A 20,980-nucleotide genomic window follows, 5' to 3' on the forward strand; every position below is an offset into this window, starting at 1 on the left:
CTTAATCTTATTCGGTAGGTGCCATTGTGAGGTAAATTTATCCTATTTAATTAAATTTCCTTTAGCCTTAACTGTAGGTGCCAAAATGAGTGACCAGAGTAACTAGTGCTAAAAAAAAACTCCAGACTTTTTAAGACAATAGTGGCTAGATGATTGGGCAATGGGTAAAACTGGCAGAATTTATACAAATACAGTACCAATTCATTATCATTTAGGGGGAGAAAAAATGCACTCAAAAGGCTGGATGAATTATATGTTTCCCAATGCCTCTAATTTATATTTTGTTGGGACAGAAATCGATTTTGAAGTTAACAGTATTAGAAATACGAAATTTTGGATTTATTCTCATTATGAAATTTATATATTCTATTTTTAAAAATACTTAGACTAACCCCAAGTTCCATATTTTAAACTTTAAACAAGGATTACTATACTCAGTATAGTTGTCCTTGGCTTTAAACTATGAATTCAATTTTCTGTTTCCATATCACACTTGACTTAAAACAGTTATGGATCACATATTTCAACTAAAAATTTGGATTATTTGCTTAAATCGTTCGAGTTCACCCTCATGGAAAATTGAACAAATTTGTTGGTTCTCCATGCATATGAACTTGATAGAGAGTTAACCAACATCAGATTAGAATCTGTAAAGACCCACAGTTTTGAGTTATGCTTTATTGTGTTGTTTATCTATTAAAAAGTTAATGTTTATAGGTTTCTAGATATTTTGTCTCTTGACATTTTCAAATCCAGTATTGTCTTGCCAACAAAATTTAGCTATTTGCTAATCTCAATGATGAAGAGCGAGGGGATAACTTTTTTTAAAAACAGGGCACACACCTCAAAAAGATTGCGTCATATTATTAATGGAATCCATATTATGTGAAAAGTTTTAAATAATGAAACAATTTTCTTATATAAATATATTTGTAACATGTTTTTCGTGTGCTTATTAATTTTAACTCTTAAAATAACAAACATTCCTTTTAAATTGTATTTATTTTTTATGTTTTCTGTCTCAGTGAAGTAGCAAAAAAAAGAAAGACAAAAAAGGGAAAGATATAAATGTAAAAAAGTAAAAACTCTTGGAAAAGACTAGAAGAAATGAAGTAGGATAGGGAAGGTTGGATCATTAAGTAATAAGTTATGATTTTGATCCACAATTGATTCATTTAGGTAAAGGTGACATAGTCAAGGTAAGACTGTATCTAATATTTATATTCTTATCATTGCAGACAATGCCCTGCTTGTTCAGTCCCGATTTATGCTGATGGAGGCAATGCTCATCTTTTTCTCTCTAATGTCCGTTCTGGCCTATCTCAAGTGTAGAAACTCACCCAGGTAATTCTTGTCAATGTGTCAAATAAATCTTCATTTAATTCTAGTCAACATGTTGATTAGATCTTATGCGAGTCATATTGAAATACAGTGGTGCAAATATCTACCTGTTTCGGGGTTTATGTAAATTTTTAATTGCATAACATAATTCAGGGATGTAAATCTTTCAGAATTATTAGGATTTCCTATTTTTCAGACATTTTATAGCTTCCCCAAACAATTTAAATATTTCTTAATACCTCACTACCAACAACTCTTGTGATAAGAGATACTGCTGTACATATAGAGAATTTGTAGTGAATATCCATTTTCAATGTACTGAAACACTTAATTTACACTTCTGTTGTGTCAGTTATGATTATACGTGTATTTAACCATTCAACTTATTTCCACGACAGCTTCCGAATTTTAATTCGGAAGTACTAAGGATTGATAGCGTTCGAATTTCCGAATTTTCCTAATTTTAATTCGGAACTAGATTCACATCTGTTGTGTAAACAAGGAGGGTTATTTTTAGTTTACCGGAAGCAAAACATGGGCTGCAGAATCGAAAGTAGAAGATGGTGGATATATATCGAGTATTCATGACTGAGTTCTGAGTTGTTGTTACACTTTCTTCCTAAGGCTCAATTGGAATGTATTTCTGTTTCTGTAAGTAATTCCTGTGTGTTGCAATTCATTTCAGTCATAATGAGTCTGAAGATACATTTCCCTTAGCCTTGGTCTTTATGAGAAATTTTTATGGGGTCTCAGTCTCATTTCTGGTTGAGACTGCCACGAACGTTTGACTGTGGTGGGGGAAAAAATCAAATTTGTTTGTTCTCATTGAAAGTAAAGGGCTTTTAACACGATTCTAAACCTAATGTAGTATTTTAATTGTAATGTACTTCTTATTGCCTTTGTTATTAGCAGAAGGGTTTGGGGCCTGAGAAAATGATAAATATCGGGAGGTGACCATCTTTCCAATCTCAAAATTGGCCTTAGTAATGATATGGCTGTTGAAATTTGAGTCCGAGTTTTTATTATTGTCAGATTCATTTAGTCATTGGGGGTAATATTTTGACCTGAATATAATTTTGATATAAAAGTTTAGGTGTTGGATTACGTGCAGTGAAAATAAGTTAAGAATTCCAAAATTCTGATTTTTTTCAGTATCCCAAACTAATTTAACCCTATTTAATCCATAAAGATAAGGATAATACTAAATTAATGGGCACTGATTTAAGCATGAACAACACCAAATAATGGTATTTCCTCCTGACATAAAGGAGACATAAATCATTAAAATCCATCCATAAACAAAAGGAAGTGTCAATTGCCAAGGAGTGAGTCCTTGGTAGTTGACGGTTCATCAATTGCCAAGGAGTCAAATTGGAACTCTTCGGCCGCATGTGGTGATTTCAGTCGGGCCTCAATCAGCTGCATGTGGTGATTTCAGTCAAGCCTCGATTTGCGCGCATACGAATCTCGAACCCCGTCACTTTCTTTTCTTTGTTGTGGAAAGGATCAAGTCCACACTTGTTGGCATTTGTTTTTAATTTTTATGTCTTTTCACGAATTCCAAGATGATTTAAAATAATATCAAACAAAAATTACTGTTGATTTCGGATTCAGCGGGGGAAAAAAAACAGAAGGACGAGGTGGCAAATCCCTGCCAAGATGTCCTAGATTAAAAAAGAAAAATAAGATTTCCTTTATTTTAAAGGAAATATACTGCACATCGTCTTAATACGGAATAATTAACGTAAAACATTTGTGCAACAAGATCAATCCGTGGCATTAATAGTAAATAGTTGATGATCTAGGCTACCAACTGGCAAGGGCCGTACAAAAAGAGGAAATATGAGAGAAAGAGAGAGAGAGAGAGAGAGAGAGAGAGAGAGAGAGAGAGAGAGAGAGAGAGAGAGAGAGAGAGAGAGAGAGAGAGAGAGGGGGGGGGGAATGACAGAGAAATACATACACAGAGGAAAAAATGGCAGAGAGGGAAAAGAGAAAATGACAGAGAGAGAGAGAGTGTGTGTGTAATAGAGGAAAAAAAGAGAAAATGACACACAGAGAGAAACAAGAGTAAAAGAGAGTATTAATTAATATTAATATTATTAATACATAACATCACTCTGTGGCAATGCATCACTTCGTGACACTAAAGGTACTCCGTGGCAGTTAAAAGTACACATGCGTAGTTGATAAACTGACACGGTCCTTGGCAATTGACGATTTGACAATTGTCAAGGTCCTTGGCAATTGACGCTACCTAAACAAAATAATTTAGATTTTATTCTGAGACTTATCACTCAAAAGTCCTAAAAATGTTGTCACAATCACAAGGCCATTTATCACCTCATTCCTGGTGTGTCACTTGGAGTTTAGACTATTGAAATGAGCTCGCAGAATTTCAGAATTTTTTTCAACTTTGCATTTACATCCCTGATAATTGCATTACATCAATTGGTAAATATGTCGAGGTGTGACTATCCAAAAAAAATGAAATTTAAAGTTAAATGGTTATTTTTAAGATGAGAATGGTGAATAATACTTCTAATACTAAATGAATCTCATATTATATATTTATGTTCATTTGAACCCCCTCCCCCCCTACACACACGCGCAATACTGCGTTGAAGAGGTGGGTCGGTTATGGGTTGAAAAAAATTACATCACATCTAAAAGACCCAGGTACACATCACTACTAATAATCAATAAAAGGGATCAATAAAATACAAACAAATTTTTATTCATCCCATGATTGAAGCCACTCAATTGGCTTGTTAGGCAAATATTCTACTTAGCTAGAAGGACTAACTGAGTAGGTACCAAATGTTTGAAGCATTTACTTTACATGTTTGGGCGTTGTGCATTCAAAACCTTGTCATTCTTCTCGCTTTAAGTTTTATCTCTTGACAGCTATCTATGTGTTGTTCCCATCTCATTGCAGGACTTTCTCTTCTTCCCTGGTTCTAATTTTGAATCCTATATATTTTGTTTTCCAATTGTGTTGTGGTTTGTTTATGGTGTGCCTAAAGTAGGTGGATCGTTGACAATATAAAGATACATGACTTGTTGTTGCCTATCATCGTCATCATCATCATCATCATCCTCATCCTCGTCATCGTCATCACCACCACCATCTTCTCTAATTGCTTTTCAAATTTTGGTTCTAATAGCAATTATTTCCAGTCATCTTGGTAAATGGTGTGAAAGGTTAAAATCCGTTGCTGCTGTGTAATTTAAAAATCTGTCTATTCTTTGCGTTTTGATTTAGTATTTGCTCTTATGATATGGTTAATTGAGTCTCTCTCTCAGTCTGTTTTTTTTTTTTTTTTTTGTTTTTTTTTTTTTTGTTTGTTGGTTGATTGATAAACACTTTTTGTTGTTGTTTTACAGGGAATTTAGTGTACGCTGGTGGGTTTGGCTGTGCATCTGTGGAATATCTTCCAGTTGTACTATGAGGTAGGAAATATGCACTGCTCTCACTCAATGCTCCTTTTTGAGAGGGACGAAAAGCCTTTATCTAGGGTTTATTATTAACTCACAGTTAAGCACATCATTTTTTAAAACTTTGCAGAGTTTGAAATTTTTAGATTTTACTACCACTCTCATTATATGATTTGATTTCATGTGAATACAATAAGTCTCTCTCTCTCTCTCTCTCTCTCTCTCTCTCTCTCTCTCTCTCTCTCTCACACATTCTCTCCCTCTCTTTCTCTCTCACTCCCTCTCTCTCTCTCTCTCTCTCTCTCTCTCTCTCTCTCTCTCTCTCTCTCTCTCTCTCTCTCTCTCTCTCTCTCTCTCTCTCTCTCTGTACTCTGTTTCTATGTTTTGTATTGGAAATATTTTAAAACTCTTTTTCTTTTACCTTATTATACCAGAGGCTTTTACCCTTGATTATACATATATATTTTTTTAATATTATTATTTCCATTTAGCATCAAGTATGTTGGCGTATTCACCTTTATTTTAATGGCGCTGATGATCTTTAAAGATTTCTGGAATATGTTGGATGACGACTCAAAATCTGATGTGAGTCTTTGATTGTTAGTGTTATTTGCTTCATTTTTGTCATCATCTTCGACATTATTATTATCTTCATCATTTTCATTATCATCATCGTCAACATCATAATCATCATCATCGTCATCATACAAATGAGGTAGTTTTAATGTATAGTCATGATGCTGTCTTTTTATATTGTAAATTCATGTCAAATATCGTACTTATCCTTTTTACTAGTTTTACTAATGATCGCCATCAAGCATATTGATATTCTTCAAATAATTTATTTTTTTGGCAGTTTTTCATGGTCCGCCAATTCATTGCCAGGGTTTTTGCCTTGATGCTAGTTCCCATGTTGGTTTATTTGTCAGTGTTCTACATCCATCTCTCAATCCTGACCAAGGCAGGACCACACGACAATGTCATGACTAGTGCTTTTCAGGCCAGTCTTGAGGTATGATGACTTATTACCATTTACACAATTATTAACCAGACAAAGTATAGGGAAAACACTCCTAAACAGTGCAGTTATTTTATTACATTCTAAATGAAATGACAAAAGAAAGTGTAGTCTTGTGTCACTACACTACATGCTTCTTATAGATTGTTTCACTAGCCCATCCTCGCCATTAAAGTAGCACATTCCCTATAAAACTAATCTGCTGGGGATGCTTACAACTTTATTTTCATATACACAGTCTTCTGTTTTGGCCAAAAAGAGTTTTTTTTTCTAAATTAAAAAGAAAAATTGTAGCAAAGGAGTAAATTTCTGTGCTCGGGGTGTTGTTATGTGGGTCTGTTTGGTTCAATGTAATTTTATTGGATTCTGCTTGCTTTAGGGGAACAATAGAGGAACCAAGGCCACATACCAGTACAGCTTTTGGGTTGTGTTCTTGTGCCCAGTTCTTGTGTTCATGACCTTACTTTGTACACCACAACACAGCGTACTCAGGCATACTCTAAGATTTAATAGAAAAGCCTACTTTTAATTATTTATTTATTTTTAAGGAGGTCAGTCAAAAATTACTGTTTTTAATTTGCAGTTTTTTAAAAAGTTCATACTCGTAGAAGAACCGTAATTTGCAGTGGAAAGTCATAATTAAAGATAATACAATGTTATGTATCCTGTTTTTATTCTTACAATGGTAATAGTCATCTCATTCCACAGTCACTAAAATACTCGAAGATTATTCTAGAACGCATTAGATAATTTATGAACTTTTAAATGATGAAGATAATGAAATTGACAATGACTACAACGACGACAATGAGGATAAAAACAAACGTTGAGAGTAAAATCCAGTTGCATATCACAAAAAATGTATTGTTTCCTGTCATTCAACCACCATTTTTAAAACTAACAAAAAAAAAAAACCCAAACAAACCAATAATAGAGAATGGACACAAGCACAATAGTCAGGAAAGGTATAACAGGGTCAGGAACTTTATTAGGGCTAATCATAATTTTCTTGCCTTCGTGACATATTTAACCTTATTGTTCTGATATGCTCCTTGGACAGATCTCCCATGAAATAACTGTTCAAACACTTCTTCTATCAAATTTAAAACTTCATATTTCGTGTTGTTTTAGATTGAAATTCTTTTCTCAGTATCTAGTTTCCGTAGTCCATAGTTTCCATTTTCTTTTCTCATTTTTCAGGGAGGCCTGGCAGCTTTAACCAAAGGACAGCCCTTGCACATTGCCTATGGGTCACAAGTGACGTTGAGACACACAGAGAATGTGGGAGTAGGACAACCATGCTGGCTCCATTCCCACCCTTATATGTACCCTGTACGCTACCCAGACAACCGTGGTAGTTCTCACCAACAACAGGTCACATGCTATGTTTTCAAGGACATCAACAACTGGTGGATTGTCAAACATCCAGACAGGTAGATTTAAGAAGTAAAAAACTATAAAATATCATATTTTACCTGCCCAACTGTTGGGGATGAGGAAAGATGGTTCAGATATTTGTGAAAACCATATAAAAGAAATGACCATTGTAGTTTTTCGTCCCTTAAGGAATAACAGTTAATAACTATCTGATGCTCATTCATTAATGTATATTACTTACTTACTTACTTACTTACTTACTTACTTACTTACTTACTTAGGCCACCCCTTGGGGTGCCCAACATGAGCCACAAGTCTTCGCCATTCTGTCCTGTCCTCCATGAGTGTATGCAGCTCCCGGGTGTTGTCCATTCCTGTGTCGTCTAGCAGGCAGTAAATGTATGTTGTATTCTGCCTGCCTCTGTTTCTGGTTCTTTCCCATAGCACAAGACTGCTTGCAATCTCCTCCTTGTGTCTCCAGCAGTGCCTCGCAAGTCTCAGTCTTCTCTGTTGTATGTTCGAAGTCACTGGGGGGAGGTCACCGTAGAGCTCTTCATTTGACATGTGCTCTTTCCAGCTTACGTTGAAGACCATCCGCAGCATACGAGTGTAGCAGTCATCCAGTTGCTTCTCAAGGGCTTTTGTTATAGTCCATGTCGCTGCTCCATATAGAAGCACTGACTCTACCGTTGCCAGGAACAGTCTCTTCTTTATTCTCTTCTATAGATTTGAGCTCCAGATTTTCCTGAGTTTGTGACAGTTTGTAATAATGTATGTAACACAATATAAAATAAAAACAAAACAAACAAACAAAAAAACAGCAAAAAGATATAACACATCAAACCTATATAAAAGAACAATTTATACAAGTGCAAACATATTTGAGTAGAAGTTTGAGAAAGAAGTGAAGGGAATTATTTTATTTTAAAAAGAACCATTGTATCACTGATTATCCATAGTAAAAACCACACTCTAAGCACTTTAGAATTTAATAGTAAACACCACACTCTATGCACTTTACAATAAAGAAAAAAACATTAACTACTGATAATGGAACAGTAACAGAGACAACGCTATTAGTGGCCACATATTCATTGTATGCCAAGGACTCAACTATTTGCCACTCAAAACATGACTTGGACCATACGTTTTGAAGGTGAGTGTCATATCACAAGACCTCATAGCCACACCATACAACAAGATGAGAGATGTATAAATAAGAGAATATCTCATTGGATAGACTGTGATCATTTCTTTTGTACTTTGTTTATAGTATTTCCTCTTTGCCTTTTTGAGTTATATAAGGATAGTACTTTTAGAATCATTTAAGACTGGAGTTTATCAATTTTCATCAACCCCCCCCCCCCCCCCCCCTTCCTTATCCCATGTTGGAGAGTTGTTTATTTTTGCTGCCCCATCTTTATATGTTCCTCTATTTTGCTCTCTGTCTTTTTTCTTGAAATAGACAACTTGGATCTATCCAACCTTTGACTTATATTCCTAATAAAGAGAATACATAATTATTTTTCTTCTCTCTTTTCCTTTGGGTTGGGAGTCAGGGTGGGGAGTGGGAGATTATATTTTTTCCTTGTGGAAATCAACTCAAGATATATTGAATAAATTCTTAGTTTATTGATACTTTATTATAATTTCGAACATCCCCCTCTGGACTGGAATTCTGGGTGGGATTTTTAGGCGGTCTCTGGCCAGACAGATGAATTATAAGTGATTCTTATATCTGTTTCTATTCCTTGTTTGAATTTACCACCTTGTTTCACTCAATACAATATATATAGATATTGTATAACGAGTGATCTGAATTTGTTCTACTTGAAGGGACAGTCTGACTGTGGAGGATCCTCCCGCTGTTGTTAAACATGGAGACATTGTGCAGCTGGTTCACGGGGTCTCTTCTAGAGCTCTCAACACGTAAGTCTTTATTCTCATGGTTCTTCTTCTTCCTTTGATTGCCCACAATCAATTGGTTGATTATTATGGCAAATATGAAACTGCTTTCTAATCTCTCTGTATTCCTTGTTTATAATCGTTAGTCTAAAATCAATTTCCAGGGACATTCAGGGGTCGTCAACGTTGGTCAGTGGTGGTTTGTGTAAGGTCTAAGTATTTGCATAGCAACTTGCCACAAAAGCATCAATTGTAGTGGCTTCGGTCACTTTAGCGTCAAGCTGGTTCCAGTCTTTGACCGTACGCGGCAAGAAGGAAAAACCACGGTATTGTGTTCTGTGTGTTTATTGTTAGTTGTTATCATTGTGGTTGTTGTCTTTGTCATCATCTTCCTCCTGCACCTCTTCGTCATCATTATCATTATCATCATCTTTTTCATCAAATTGGACATCCTCATCATCACCATCATTATCATCTTCGAGTATATTGTGTTTGATGTGAGCCTATATGGTACTTTAATTTCCAAAATTCTTGCATGTCGATATTACTGTACATTTTTATTTTTCAGACATGATGTAGCAGCCCCAGTAACCCCTAGTAATCAGGAGGTCTCATGTTATGTCAATTACAATGTGTCAATGCCTGCACAGAACTTGTGGAGAGTGGTATGTTAATCATAAGGTCTTTATTTCAAAAGATGAAATATTTGCTCTTTGGCTTATTAAAACTCAAATACAGTTTGAGCTAGAAATGTTTACATATAACTTATTGATTTAAAAGATATGTCATTTCAATCAGGCTGAGTTGGAATTGGGTTTCATTGACCATTAACAGAACGTTTTAATTCCACTTAATTCTTTCACCTGCATCTCTCTATCTTTCACAGGACATAGTGAATCGAGAGAAGGATGATGAGACATGGCAGACAATTAAAAGTGAAGTACGATTCATCCATGTCAATACTTCCACTGCTGTCAGGGTAGGTCTGAAGCATCTGTCATTTTTCATTGTTGTCAGATTGTTTTGTTTTTGTCATTGAAGTTTAACCGGAGAATACTTGTCTTCTTTGTGGTATGGAAAAATACCTTGAGTGTTTAACGTTCAACTTTTTCATGGTGATTCCAAGTACTCAAATAGATTATTCATAGAGAGAGTGTTAACTCATTTTTTGGGGGGAATGACTTCATGGTGATTTCAAGGTCTCAAATAGTTTTATAGAGAGAATGTTAACTCATTTTTGGGGGAGTGACTTCACGGTGATTTCAAGGTCTCAAATAGATTGAGGGAGAGCATTAACTCTTTTTTTTTTTGGTGGGGGAGGGGGGGGGGGAAATGACTCAGTGGGTTTTAAGACACATCCTCATTCGTAACTGTCAGTTTGACTTAACTCTCCTTGAGGATTTGAAGGACTGAATTTTAATGATAAGTTGGGTTTTTTTTTTTCCATTGATTGATTTGGCCATCATAGTGTATTATGTTCTATTATTATTTTTTTGTGGGGTTTTTACCTCCATCACAGACAACTGGCAAACAGCTGCCAGAATGGGGGTTTCACCAGTTGGAAGTGGCTGCAGACAAACATGTAGATCAGAAAAACACACTGTGGAATGTGGAGGAACATAGATTCACTAAATGTAAGTCATATGAAAATTCATAGGTCTCCCATAACTCAAGTTTCTAAAAATACATATTTTTCAGTTTTTAACTTTGTTTGAATGCTTATAATTTTTTTTCCATTTTTAAAAATAGGGAATGAGATTAGCGGAAGAGTAGCATCCCTTGATTGGACGTCACCGGCGGAGCAGTTATTAAAGAGAAAACATCATATTGGTTTTGCGCATGCGTCTCTCGTCCTCGCTTCCGGTGAAAGCGGCATGAGACACTTCGCCGAAAGTGAGGACGAAAGAGACACATGCGCAAAAACCATGTTGACATTCTCTCTGTAAGATGACGTCCAATCAAGGAATGCCACTCTTCCGTGAATCTCATTCCCTATAGAGGAGAATATGTATTGTTCTCCGTGGTATTGTTTATTGTAAAATGTTGTTGATATATCAGGGAAATTAATCCTTGATATAAAATATTGAATTACTTTTTGAAAACATTTTCTCTTCTGTCTTATCTTAATTGTAGTTGCTGTTATCGGAAGAAAAAAAAGATCAATAAAAGAGATATGAATTTGGCTTTAATATTGCATGATTTGCATCATTCCTACCTTAAATTGGCAGCAACATAAGACATTATGGTGGGTTAGAGGAAAGCTTGAGCTCTGCATGTAAAGGTCGATGCAGACGGCGGATAAAAAAATGGCATCATTTTAAAAATTGATTTTGCTGGTCCAGACAATTTATTTTGTTGTTGTTAAATTGGTGGTTCCAACATTCGGATTGATGGGAGACTTGAGTTTTTATATCAAATCCCTAACAATATTCTTTACTTAAATCAAATACTTTAAAAGATCTTATTCGTTTCATATCCACATTGAATTGTGTTGTATCTTTATTCTTTGGTAAAAAAGGAAACAGAAAACATTAAGGTTTATATTTGTTTTGTGGAATATACACTATATATATTTTTTGTCTTCAATCTTCACTGAAATATTAGCTTCATGTCTTGAAGAAATTGAATTTGAAGTGAAAAAAAAAATATTTTTAGGTTCCATGACATTAAAACAGAGTTATTCATTTATTTATCTATTTAATGTTTATTTATTTGTTTTTTAATTCACCTCCTATTAATTAATTAATTTATTTATTTATTTAGTTATTCATTTTTGTTATTTCAGCCTCTGGAATAGATGGACAGACTGTGGAGTTCAAGAAGGAGGAAATGATTCCTCTCAAACCAACCTATCTCTCATTCTGGGCCAAATTTTCAGAGCTGCAGGTAATTTAAGATATAAAACTGGCTTTCAACTTACTCTCAGCTCATAACTACAGACCAACCAACGACAGGAACAAGAGCATCTTATGAATATAATTAAGTTGAAACATGTTCTCGATATTGATATGCAAAGTATAAATCTTTTTTTTTTTCTCATACACCATTCAAAGTTGAAACGCTTCCTCAAACTTTCAGCATTGCTGCTCAAGTAATGAAGAATTCAAAATTGGTCTTTATATGTATTTTCCCATTGAAAAATTTTGAAACTTTTTTTTTTTTGAGAACATCACATAACTAAAATTTCCCACTCACTTTTGAGATACTTTCAATTAGAGATGCATACACTGTTAAATTGTAGTTTTAACTTCACTTTAGCATGAGGTATATTATTGCATGCTATTGATATATGAAAAGACCAATTTTTGTTGCTTTAAAATTTCTTATGTTTTATTTAAAATTTAATTCAATATTATGTAATACAACAGGGATGGTTAATGGGAACTTTATAAGGCTCTTATAAGGTCTTATTTTCCCCACAAAGTTTCTAAGTCAGGTATTTACCTATCAAATGTAGGTCAGAAAGTAATCTCTTTGGCTAAAATTTCAAAGTCCATTTATTTTTTTCTTTACTGCTCGCTGTATTTCTCTATTCTCAGCTAAAGATGTTACAAAGCAAACAAGACATTGATCTAGAACACAAGTATAGTTCTAAACCTAAGGACTGGCCGTTCATGGGGAAGAACATTGCTTACTGGATGGACCCCAAGACAAATGTAGGTGACGGTAATAATAGCAGTGGTAGTATTTGTAGTTGTGATAGTAGTAGAAATAGTAGTAGTCGTAGCAGTAGTCGTAGCAGTAGTCGTAGTAGTAGTAGTATTAGTAGTAGAAGTTTTAGTAGCAGTAGTAGAAGTAGGAGCAGAAGTAGTAATTGTAGTCATTAATTATACTTGTATTTCAGTGAAATATAAAAACAGAAAGACAACTGACTTTTTACCTAATATGATCTGGCATTTGTTTTTTACAGAACCTTACATTTTTAAATAGCACAAGTGCACCCAAGCCAAAAGTTTAGATTTACCTTGCAATTAAGTGGTTTTACTTAAGGAGACATACAAAACAATGTTATGTTCATAGGTTGATTAAAGTTCAAAGTCAGATTTCATGTCGTATCATTTTCAATATAAGTGACCCATTCTGTCAATCTGGTATGATGATTGAATGTATTTGGTGAAGCAAAACGAGTTTAAAATCTAATTGATCAGAGTTAGGGAATTTAATTTTGTCGATGGTTAAGACACAAAATTCACTCTCCGCAATTAAAGCAATAATATTTTAACTCAAATTCCCTAAATTAAGCTGAAAATTGAATGTTAAACATCAGATTCAACCTGACATAACACTGTTTTGAGACGATCTGTCACATATTTGATAAAAGCAGGTCCATAATGTAATATTTTTTATTTTTTTATTCTTCCCATTCCATCTACAATCAACAGGCCCAGATCCACCTGATAGGCAACGTAGTCATCTGGTTTTCTTCTAGTATCTCTGTCATCGCTTACATTGGTCTGGGTGTGTTCCATCTCTTAAGGAGAAGGCGATGCATTCATGACATCTCTGAAGGTAGTTTTCTTTTTCTATTTTTAGTTACTTAAAGCCAACTTTGGCTTAGAGTGGATTTACCTCTTAAATCTATATGTCCTTTGATCAAGTTAACTCATCCATCAATTCATCCAATCATTCAGGCATCTTTCCGTCCATTCACTCAACCATCCATCTGTCCAGCCAGCCAGGTATCCAGTTATTTATCACCCCATTCAATCTTTAACATAAAACAAAAGCCACCCCCCCCCCCCCCCCCCCCCCCCCACCCTCCTCCTCTCTTAACAAAAAAAAGAAAAATAAACCAAAAGCACAATGAATTATTAGCTAGGGGCTTTTCTTTCTTTTCATAATTCTACAGTGCATTTAAAAAGTTTTCAACAGGTTCCAAAAATGTAATACCAGTAGGCAGGTATTAACAGAAGATCATTTTGAAATAATGGTTTCCTTCATCAATTCACATTATCACTATTTTCCTCCATTCCAGCAACATGGGAAAGATTCCTCTTCATGGGGGAGTTGTTCATCGGTGGATACCTAATACACTACATCCCCTTCTTCATGGAAGACCGTACCCTGTTCCTGCATCACTACCTTCCAGCCATTCCTTATAAAATGCTGGCTCTAGTTGCATTGGTGGACCACATTCTTTCCATCTTGCCAAGGTAATTTATTATGATATGGAATTATCAAGATTAAATATGGCTCATAAAGCAAAACAATACAAAAACACTATTGTTCGGCCCTTGGTCTTCGTCAGACGACAGACAAAACATGTAGGAAGTAATGAGAGATAATAAAAAACCCACCAAATACCATTCTTATAATGAAATCCAATGATGTAGCCTATGTAACCCACTGCTTCAAATCGATTCTATGTTGGGTTGGTTTTCATGCTGACAATTGGATTTATAGTCAAAGCTATAAGACTTGGGTGGAGTCTTATTTGTTTTATTTTTGAAATTCACTTTAATTTGTTAACTTGCAGAAAGCTTTCATCAAATAAATATGATCATTTTCAGTTCAATTCACTTTTTGCCCTCTAGTTCACCCACACATAATACCAAATTGAGATGGTGAGTCACCTATAGGGGTTAAGGTAGTACACTGTGGTCTGGGAGGTCCCGAGTCTGAGCCCTGCTTCAAACACTTTTGGGTTTTTTTTCTTGAACAGATTATTAACGCCCAATTTGCTCACTTGGGCTAAATGGGTGGTTTCTGTGACATTAGAAATAATTTGTTTAATGGATTTTTTATATTCCCTAATTCGTGCAGAAGGGAGTGATTTTAAAAATAATTTTTTTTTAGTAATATTCTATTATAGAAGTTATGCATCTTATAAGAAGCAGATCTTTGAGACGAAGTCTTGGAATATATTGGACTACATGTTATATGGCCCACTATATTGTCTTATTATAATCATCTTGACAATATGTGTCCCAATGCCATGGGTAAATCCAATGCAGAAAAGTGAGTTGTAACTTATGATAATAGGAAACATGAAATTTCATTTATACACGCTGTAGGGTACAGTACAGTAATCATTATTCCCAAAAAAAGCAAACCTACGTAATCCATTTCTCGTTTTTCTGACTATGAATTCAATTGTTATCATCTACATTATTTTGCTATAATATTGTTTTAAGGTGGTTGGGTCATTTATGCTTTTATATTTAATTAGAAAAACACTGCATAGCTATCCTCCCTCTTTTTTGGTTTTTTTTTCTTCTACAGAAAGTCCGTGTTCCGTCCTATCATCCACTATGCATCAGTAGCCTTGATAGCCATGGCAGTTCACATGTTCATATCCCTGAGTGTTTTTACATTTGGACATGCAGCTTTGACCAGTGAAGAGCTAGACAAGATGGTGTGGATAGATTCCTGGGAGTATCTTAAACACTAATAGGGGATGGGACTCTGTTATAATCCAAAAGAATTTATACATTCCACTGTTGTTTGAATATGATTGGGAATTGTAGTTGATCAAGGATTAAATGAGAAATTTAAGAAAGTGATTCAGTGCCAAAAGGTCTTTTTTATTTTATAGGTCAGCACTGAGCAGGCCTATAGGAAATCATACGGACTATGAAACCTGTCTTGCCATCATAATTATGAGGTTCACCCATTTTTCGCATAAATTACTCTTTTATGTCTTTATATTTAAAAATTGTCATACAAATATACATTTTCTCAATATTCAGTGTTTTATCTAATGGTTAAAATAAAGGGAAGATAAATAACAAGCGTAAGCATCGTCTGAAACTCATGATATTCTTGATCATCACCAATTTCGAAGTATAATGAAGTTTGAAATGAAAATGAATGAGTCTATGACCCTCTTTTGTTTCCAAGTGTGTAGGTTAGTGCATACTTAATGCAAGAAAAAATAGAATTTCTATGCACGACATAAGTGGAATCAAAGGGCATTTTTAGCTCTGATTCAAATCAACTGTCTCCATTCTCAAATCATTGTTTTCCTGCATTACAGGAGATTCTTGCTTTGTGGCTTCTGTGGCTGAAAATGGCTCTTTTCCACATGCATGGTGAAAGACAGGGCTAAATTATTGTGCAAAAAAAAAAAACCAAATATTTTACTACCATCTCATGAAAGTTAAATAATCCCATTCTTAAACATGAATCAGCCTGTACATGATTCAGTATCAATGTACTTGACGTTATGACTGTTTCATATTGAATTATGTACCATCGTCTCAGCAATTAACTTTCTCTTATACTTTATTGCGTGCTTTTGTTTCTGTATTTAATGATTAAAAATATAATGAATAGATTTTAATTTATTCATCCATTTATTCATCATGGAGATACGATCTAACTGCTGAAGTACAGATAATTTCCGGGTAACTTTTAAAACACAAATCCATTATTTTTCCTGCAATGTGATGAGAGTGGCGGGTATGTGCCTTGTATTATATAAAATGTATGAATTATGAGTGTGTGTTTTTTTCCTTTTATTATTTTTTTTAAATTTACAAAACCAGAAGATGAAGAAAGTTTGGTTAACTTATTTGTCCATGTTATTTTACTACAGAATTAAGTGCTTGATATTTTTATATAAAAAACATTTGCAATGCCATATTTATACTTAAACATTCCTTGGTGGAGAGAAACCACTTATTTGAATAATTTGAATTTGTGAGAATGAGATCAAATCTTCTGTATGCTTTGTTTATGTTGTGTGAAGTTATATTTAATGCTGCAATAACAGTTGAGCAGCTAGGTCAAATAAATGGTAAGATACAAGACAGAAATTAAGCTACAAAACATAAAATTTGAGATTTTACCTTTTAAATGATTTACATTTACGTCACTTTAACAATGATTCCGAATTGGAACTTTGGATTTTCTTTCCAATGATTGCATTTTGTTCAACAAACCTTATTTATTACTTTGTTTATTATTACTTACTTGTATATAGACAAATTAATGTTTTTTGTTTGTTTGTTTTTTAAATACAAGTTATCTATGTTTTACTTATTATTGCTGACCTATACTTTGGTGCTATTATTATTTACTACTAAATTATTAAGTCCATTTATATTGTGATTGACCATACTCAAGCTGGCTATAGAGAACACTTGAGAAATGATGTCGGTGGCATTACTTACCCATCAACTACACAATACATATATCTTGTATCGCCCATAAAGCTAATTTTATGAGGGTTTTTAAAAAAAATTATTCAGGTCTGTCTGAATAAAGTATTGTTTTACAGTATTTTTGGTGTAGAATGAGACCATTTTTGTTTTTGTCCAGGCTCTTCCTGGTTCTTTTGGTGGGAGAGAAACTGTCAGATGGATTTTATTCTTCTTTTTTTTTTCTTTTTTTTTTTTTTTTTTTTTTTTTTTTAAATTTGGTGCGAGATGTGTTTTTCATACCATAACTCTTTAGTATAATGATAATTATATATATATACTCAGCCAAAAAATAAATGCATCACATTTTGAACTCTTATAACAAGAATAACAAATTGAGCTTTTTTTTTCAGGGGAAATGTTCATGAATGTGTTTTAAGAAAATAATATGAACATTTGATATTTCACTATGATAACAATTATTAATTTTCAAATGAAAAGAACTCCTAGAAGAGTTACTGAATTCTGGAGCAGCTATGTCAGCCCATGTTCTCCATAATAAGTTATATTCTGTTTCTCATGGAAAGAATTAACATCATTCCATCATCTCTTGAGTAATACTGTTCCATTCTTCCACCAATAGCACAAAGAGATTTACAATGTTTCCAACATTTTTTTTCTCGAACATGGTGTCCAACCTTGTCAAATAGTTGCCCGCTTGGTAAAAGGTTGGGGATTGGAATTGGCTAGTATGAACCTTCACTAACATTAAAGTTTAAGGATAGTTAAAGGATAATGCAAGGATGGGATGGACTTCGGTTAATATTTGTTTTATCTTTTACATGGTCAGACCTATTAATTTTGACTAAACAGAGCTTGCTTAGAAATGTGTGATCATCTGCTGGTTTATATTCTAATCTTAAGGATTAACTCCAATCGTACCAGGTGACAATAAAAAAAATGAAACCCTAGAAATTATCAATAAAATCAAATACATGAATTGACGAAATAAAATTTCAGCACAAGAGAAAATAAATATCCGCATTTAATGTGTAATTTTTCACCTCAAAATATTCAACACTTGTGTACATGCTCGAAATGTCCTTTTTGAGAGATGAACTGGCGATCCCCAAAAATTGAAGTTTTTGTGGGTTAGCCTACTTCACAAAACAAAATGTTTTCTATGACTTTTTTATCCGGATTTATTTTGTCCATGAACCACTGGCACATTTCAATTCTCGCATTGACATCACAATCCAAAAGACATTGATGCATTTGTACTTACACGATTTAAGATGAAGATCATGCTTCATTATTTGTTGCAAAGATTCTTGAATTAAACCAACTTAAAGCATATGTCAACAAACAGAAATTTTCGGGTTGTTCTAAGGCAGGCTGACGAACAATTTGGAAGTTTGTTGTGTGCATGTATTAGTATTAGCATCACAGACACTGTTTTTTGGTCAGGATGTTGAACGTATATTCTGATTTTTTTTCTACAGATCCAAATCGTTTGAATGCTCAAACCCATTTCAATTGACTTTGCTTTGGAAGTTCTTATGATTTTTGCCTGTCAATGTTGAATTTTGTTGCAAATTGTTGCCATAATATACGTCAATTGCAAAAGCCCTCTGAACAGTAATGGATTGCTTTTACCTCGCCATGATGTAAACAAGCTGGAAAATCGTTTGTATTCTATGTCACAGACATTGTGACATATAAAACTTTCTTGTGTTCAATTTAGGTGTAGTTTGGTTTATTTTCAAGAAAGATATTAGACATTCTAAGGGTTCCATGAATTTATAGTCACTTGGTTTATATATATGTATTGGATGCAAATTATGGTATTGATGTTTTTTCATTGGTTTCCATTTGAGTGGGTATAGCCCCCACCACAATACATTTTACTCATATTATTTATGGTCTGGTTTACCTTATTTATATCTTTATTACAAAATGAATAACAATAATGTAACGCCCCATTATAATCAAACTCTGCCTGTCTGCGTTATTTATTTATTTTTCCACAGAAATCGCGCAGGGTGGCACTTACTGTGTCTTTTATCCCCTTATATCTGTTAACCAATTTGCTTTCTGTCTTTGTCTTGAAATGAGATTACTTGGTTTTGTCCTGGCCCTGACTGGGAGGAAAACAGTCAAATGCATAGTTATTGTTTTGGGAGATGATATTTTTTTCCTTGTAAATCATCTCTCTGTTATGTATTATTATATATATTAGTTATTTTGAATGTATATTGTAAGCATTTGAGTGTCTCCCTCTTTGTTGGATTTTGTGCTTGGGTCCGGATGAGACTTATAGGTGATCTCAAACTAAGTACATTGGTGGTATACTCTTGGAATCTACATCTGATCCTATTTGTTCCCAGTTCCCCTATGTCTTACTTTTTCTTGGGTGCTTTAAATGTAATTCTAGAACTTTTTACTATCCCATTTTCTTCCTTTTAACTGGCGCTGATATATCCTAAACGTGTTGCAAGCACCGTAAAACCCTTAAAAACAAACAAACAAAACATCAAACTTAGTTCATTGATGGTATGCTCTTGGAATCTTCATCTGATCCCTATTTGTTCCCAGTTCCCCTTTGTCTTATTTTTCTTGAGTGCTTTAATTGTAATTCTAGAATTTGTCTTTCCCAATGTCTTCCTTTTTACAGGCGCTGATATAACCTCAATGGATTGCAAGCGCTGTAAAACCCTTAAAAACAAAAAAAACATCCACAGAAATCTGCTAAAGCTTTTGTATGATTGATTGTTATGAGAAAGTTTTCTTAGAAAAGCGTTGACGGTGTTTAGGACCCAACGATGATAAAACGAATGTGGTACTTACATGAGGAGTTAAAACCCTAAATCTATCACTTTAACGAAATTATGAAGTCCAAACCACACAAACATTGGATAATGAATCTGCTGCATTTCATTTTGTATCCTACAATAGAAACCTATAAATAGGGTCGTTTTGTCTTTCTGGCTTTAAATTAATTAGTCAGTGTGGTATTATTATTATATTGTGTCAGATGGACTACAATTGAAGACAATTGAGTTATGATCACTTTAAGGGAATTTAAGTTGTTTTATGTTTAAGGGAAAAAAAAGTGAAAAACATGCTCAATATGCCCTTGATCCCCCGGGTCAATGCTTCTACAAGAGACAATATTGCCCACTTTGATGGTATATAAATGTACGAACATAATATAAATGTGACCCACCTGAGTGGGGTCTTTGACCTCCCATGGTGGGCGGGAGGTCACGCTGCGTCTTCTACCCCTATATCTGTTTTCCGAATTGCTTTCCGTCTTTCTTGAAATGGGGTTACTTGGTTTGGCCCTTGCAAAGTCCTTAACTGAGAGGGAAACAGTCAAATATTTAGTATTAGTTTTGGGAGAAGACTTTTCTCCTTTGTAAATCATCTCCCTCCTATGTATTGTTAGTTATGTTTTCTGTTTTGGATATATTCTGTAAACATTTGAGTGTATTTCTCTCGGTGGGATCCAGTTGGTGTCTGGACAAGACTTGTTGGTGATCTCAAACTAAGTGCACTGAAAGTGTGCTCTTGGAATCCACGTATGTTCCATATTAGAACCAGTCTTCTTTTTTTTCTTTCTTAAGTACCTTTACTTGTGATTCTAGATTCTCATTAATTTCTTTTTACTGGCGCTTAAATAGGCTAAATGTGACTCAAGCGCCGTAAAACCCTTAAAAACATAAGCAAATAAAAATATTTATTTATTGGTGGCATGAGTATGAGATAAGCACATATACAAAAAGATAAATTAATGAAATCTAATTTCCATAATAAAGCTGTC

General features: G+C 34.2%; 1 protein-coding gene across 1 annotated transcript in view; it reads left to right on the plus strand.

Annotated features, from left to right (window-relative positions):
* LOC144979753 (protein O-mannosyl-transferase 1-like) overlaps nucleotides 1-19,150 on the plus strand; it is a 26,096-nt gene extending 6,946 nt beyond the window's left edge. The window contains exons 6-20 of the mRNA XM_078926743.1: nucleotides 1-14; nucleotides 1,239-1,344; nucleotides 4,726-4,791; nucleotides 5,268-5,361; nucleotides 5,633-5,788; nucleotides 6,995-7,227; nucleotides 9,008-9,100; nucleotides 9,645-9,741; nucleotides 9,963-10,055; nucleotides 10,596-10,710; nucleotides 11,862-11,962; nucleotides 12,616-12,732; nucleotides 13,459-13,585; nucleotides 14,052-14,229; nucleotides 15,299-19,150. The exon at nucleotides 1-14 is cut by the window's left edge and continues 133 nt beyond it. Coding sequence (XP_078782869.1) covers nucleotides 1-14; nucleotides 1,239-1,344; nucleotides 4,726-4,791; nucleotides 5,268-5,361; nucleotides 5,633-5,788; nucleotides 6,995-7,227; nucleotides 9,008-9,100; nucleotides 9,645-9,741; nucleotides 9,963-10,055; nucleotides 10,596-10,710; nucleotides 11,862-11,962; nucleotides 12,616-12,732; nucleotides 13,459-13,585; nucleotides 14,052-14,229; nucleotides 15,299-15,467 — 1,759 coding nt within the window. The 3' untranslated portion in view covers nucleotides 15,468-19,150. The remainder of the gene's footprint in view (nucleotides 15-1,238; nucleotides 1,345-4,725; nucleotides 4,792-5,267; nucleotides 5,362-5,632; nucleotides 5,789-6,994; nucleotides 7,228-9,007; nucleotides 9,101-9,644; nucleotides 9,742-9,962; nucleotides 10,056-10,595; nucleotides 10,711-11,861; nucleotides 11,963-12,615; nucleotides 12,733-13,458; nucleotides 13,586-14,051; nucleotides 14,230-15,298) is intronic.
* Nucleotides 19,151-20,980: the final 1,830 nt, after the last annotated feature.

The sequence above is a fragment of the Berghia stephanieae genome, chromosome 9, assembly GCF_034508935.2.
Source record: "Berghia stephanieae isolate SIO BIC M18660-M18661 chromosome 9, UCSD_Bste_1.3, whole genome shotgun sequence".
Lineage (NCBI taxonomy): Eukaryota > Metazoa > Mollusca > Gastropoda > Nudibranchia > Aeolidiidae > Berghia > Berghia stephanieae.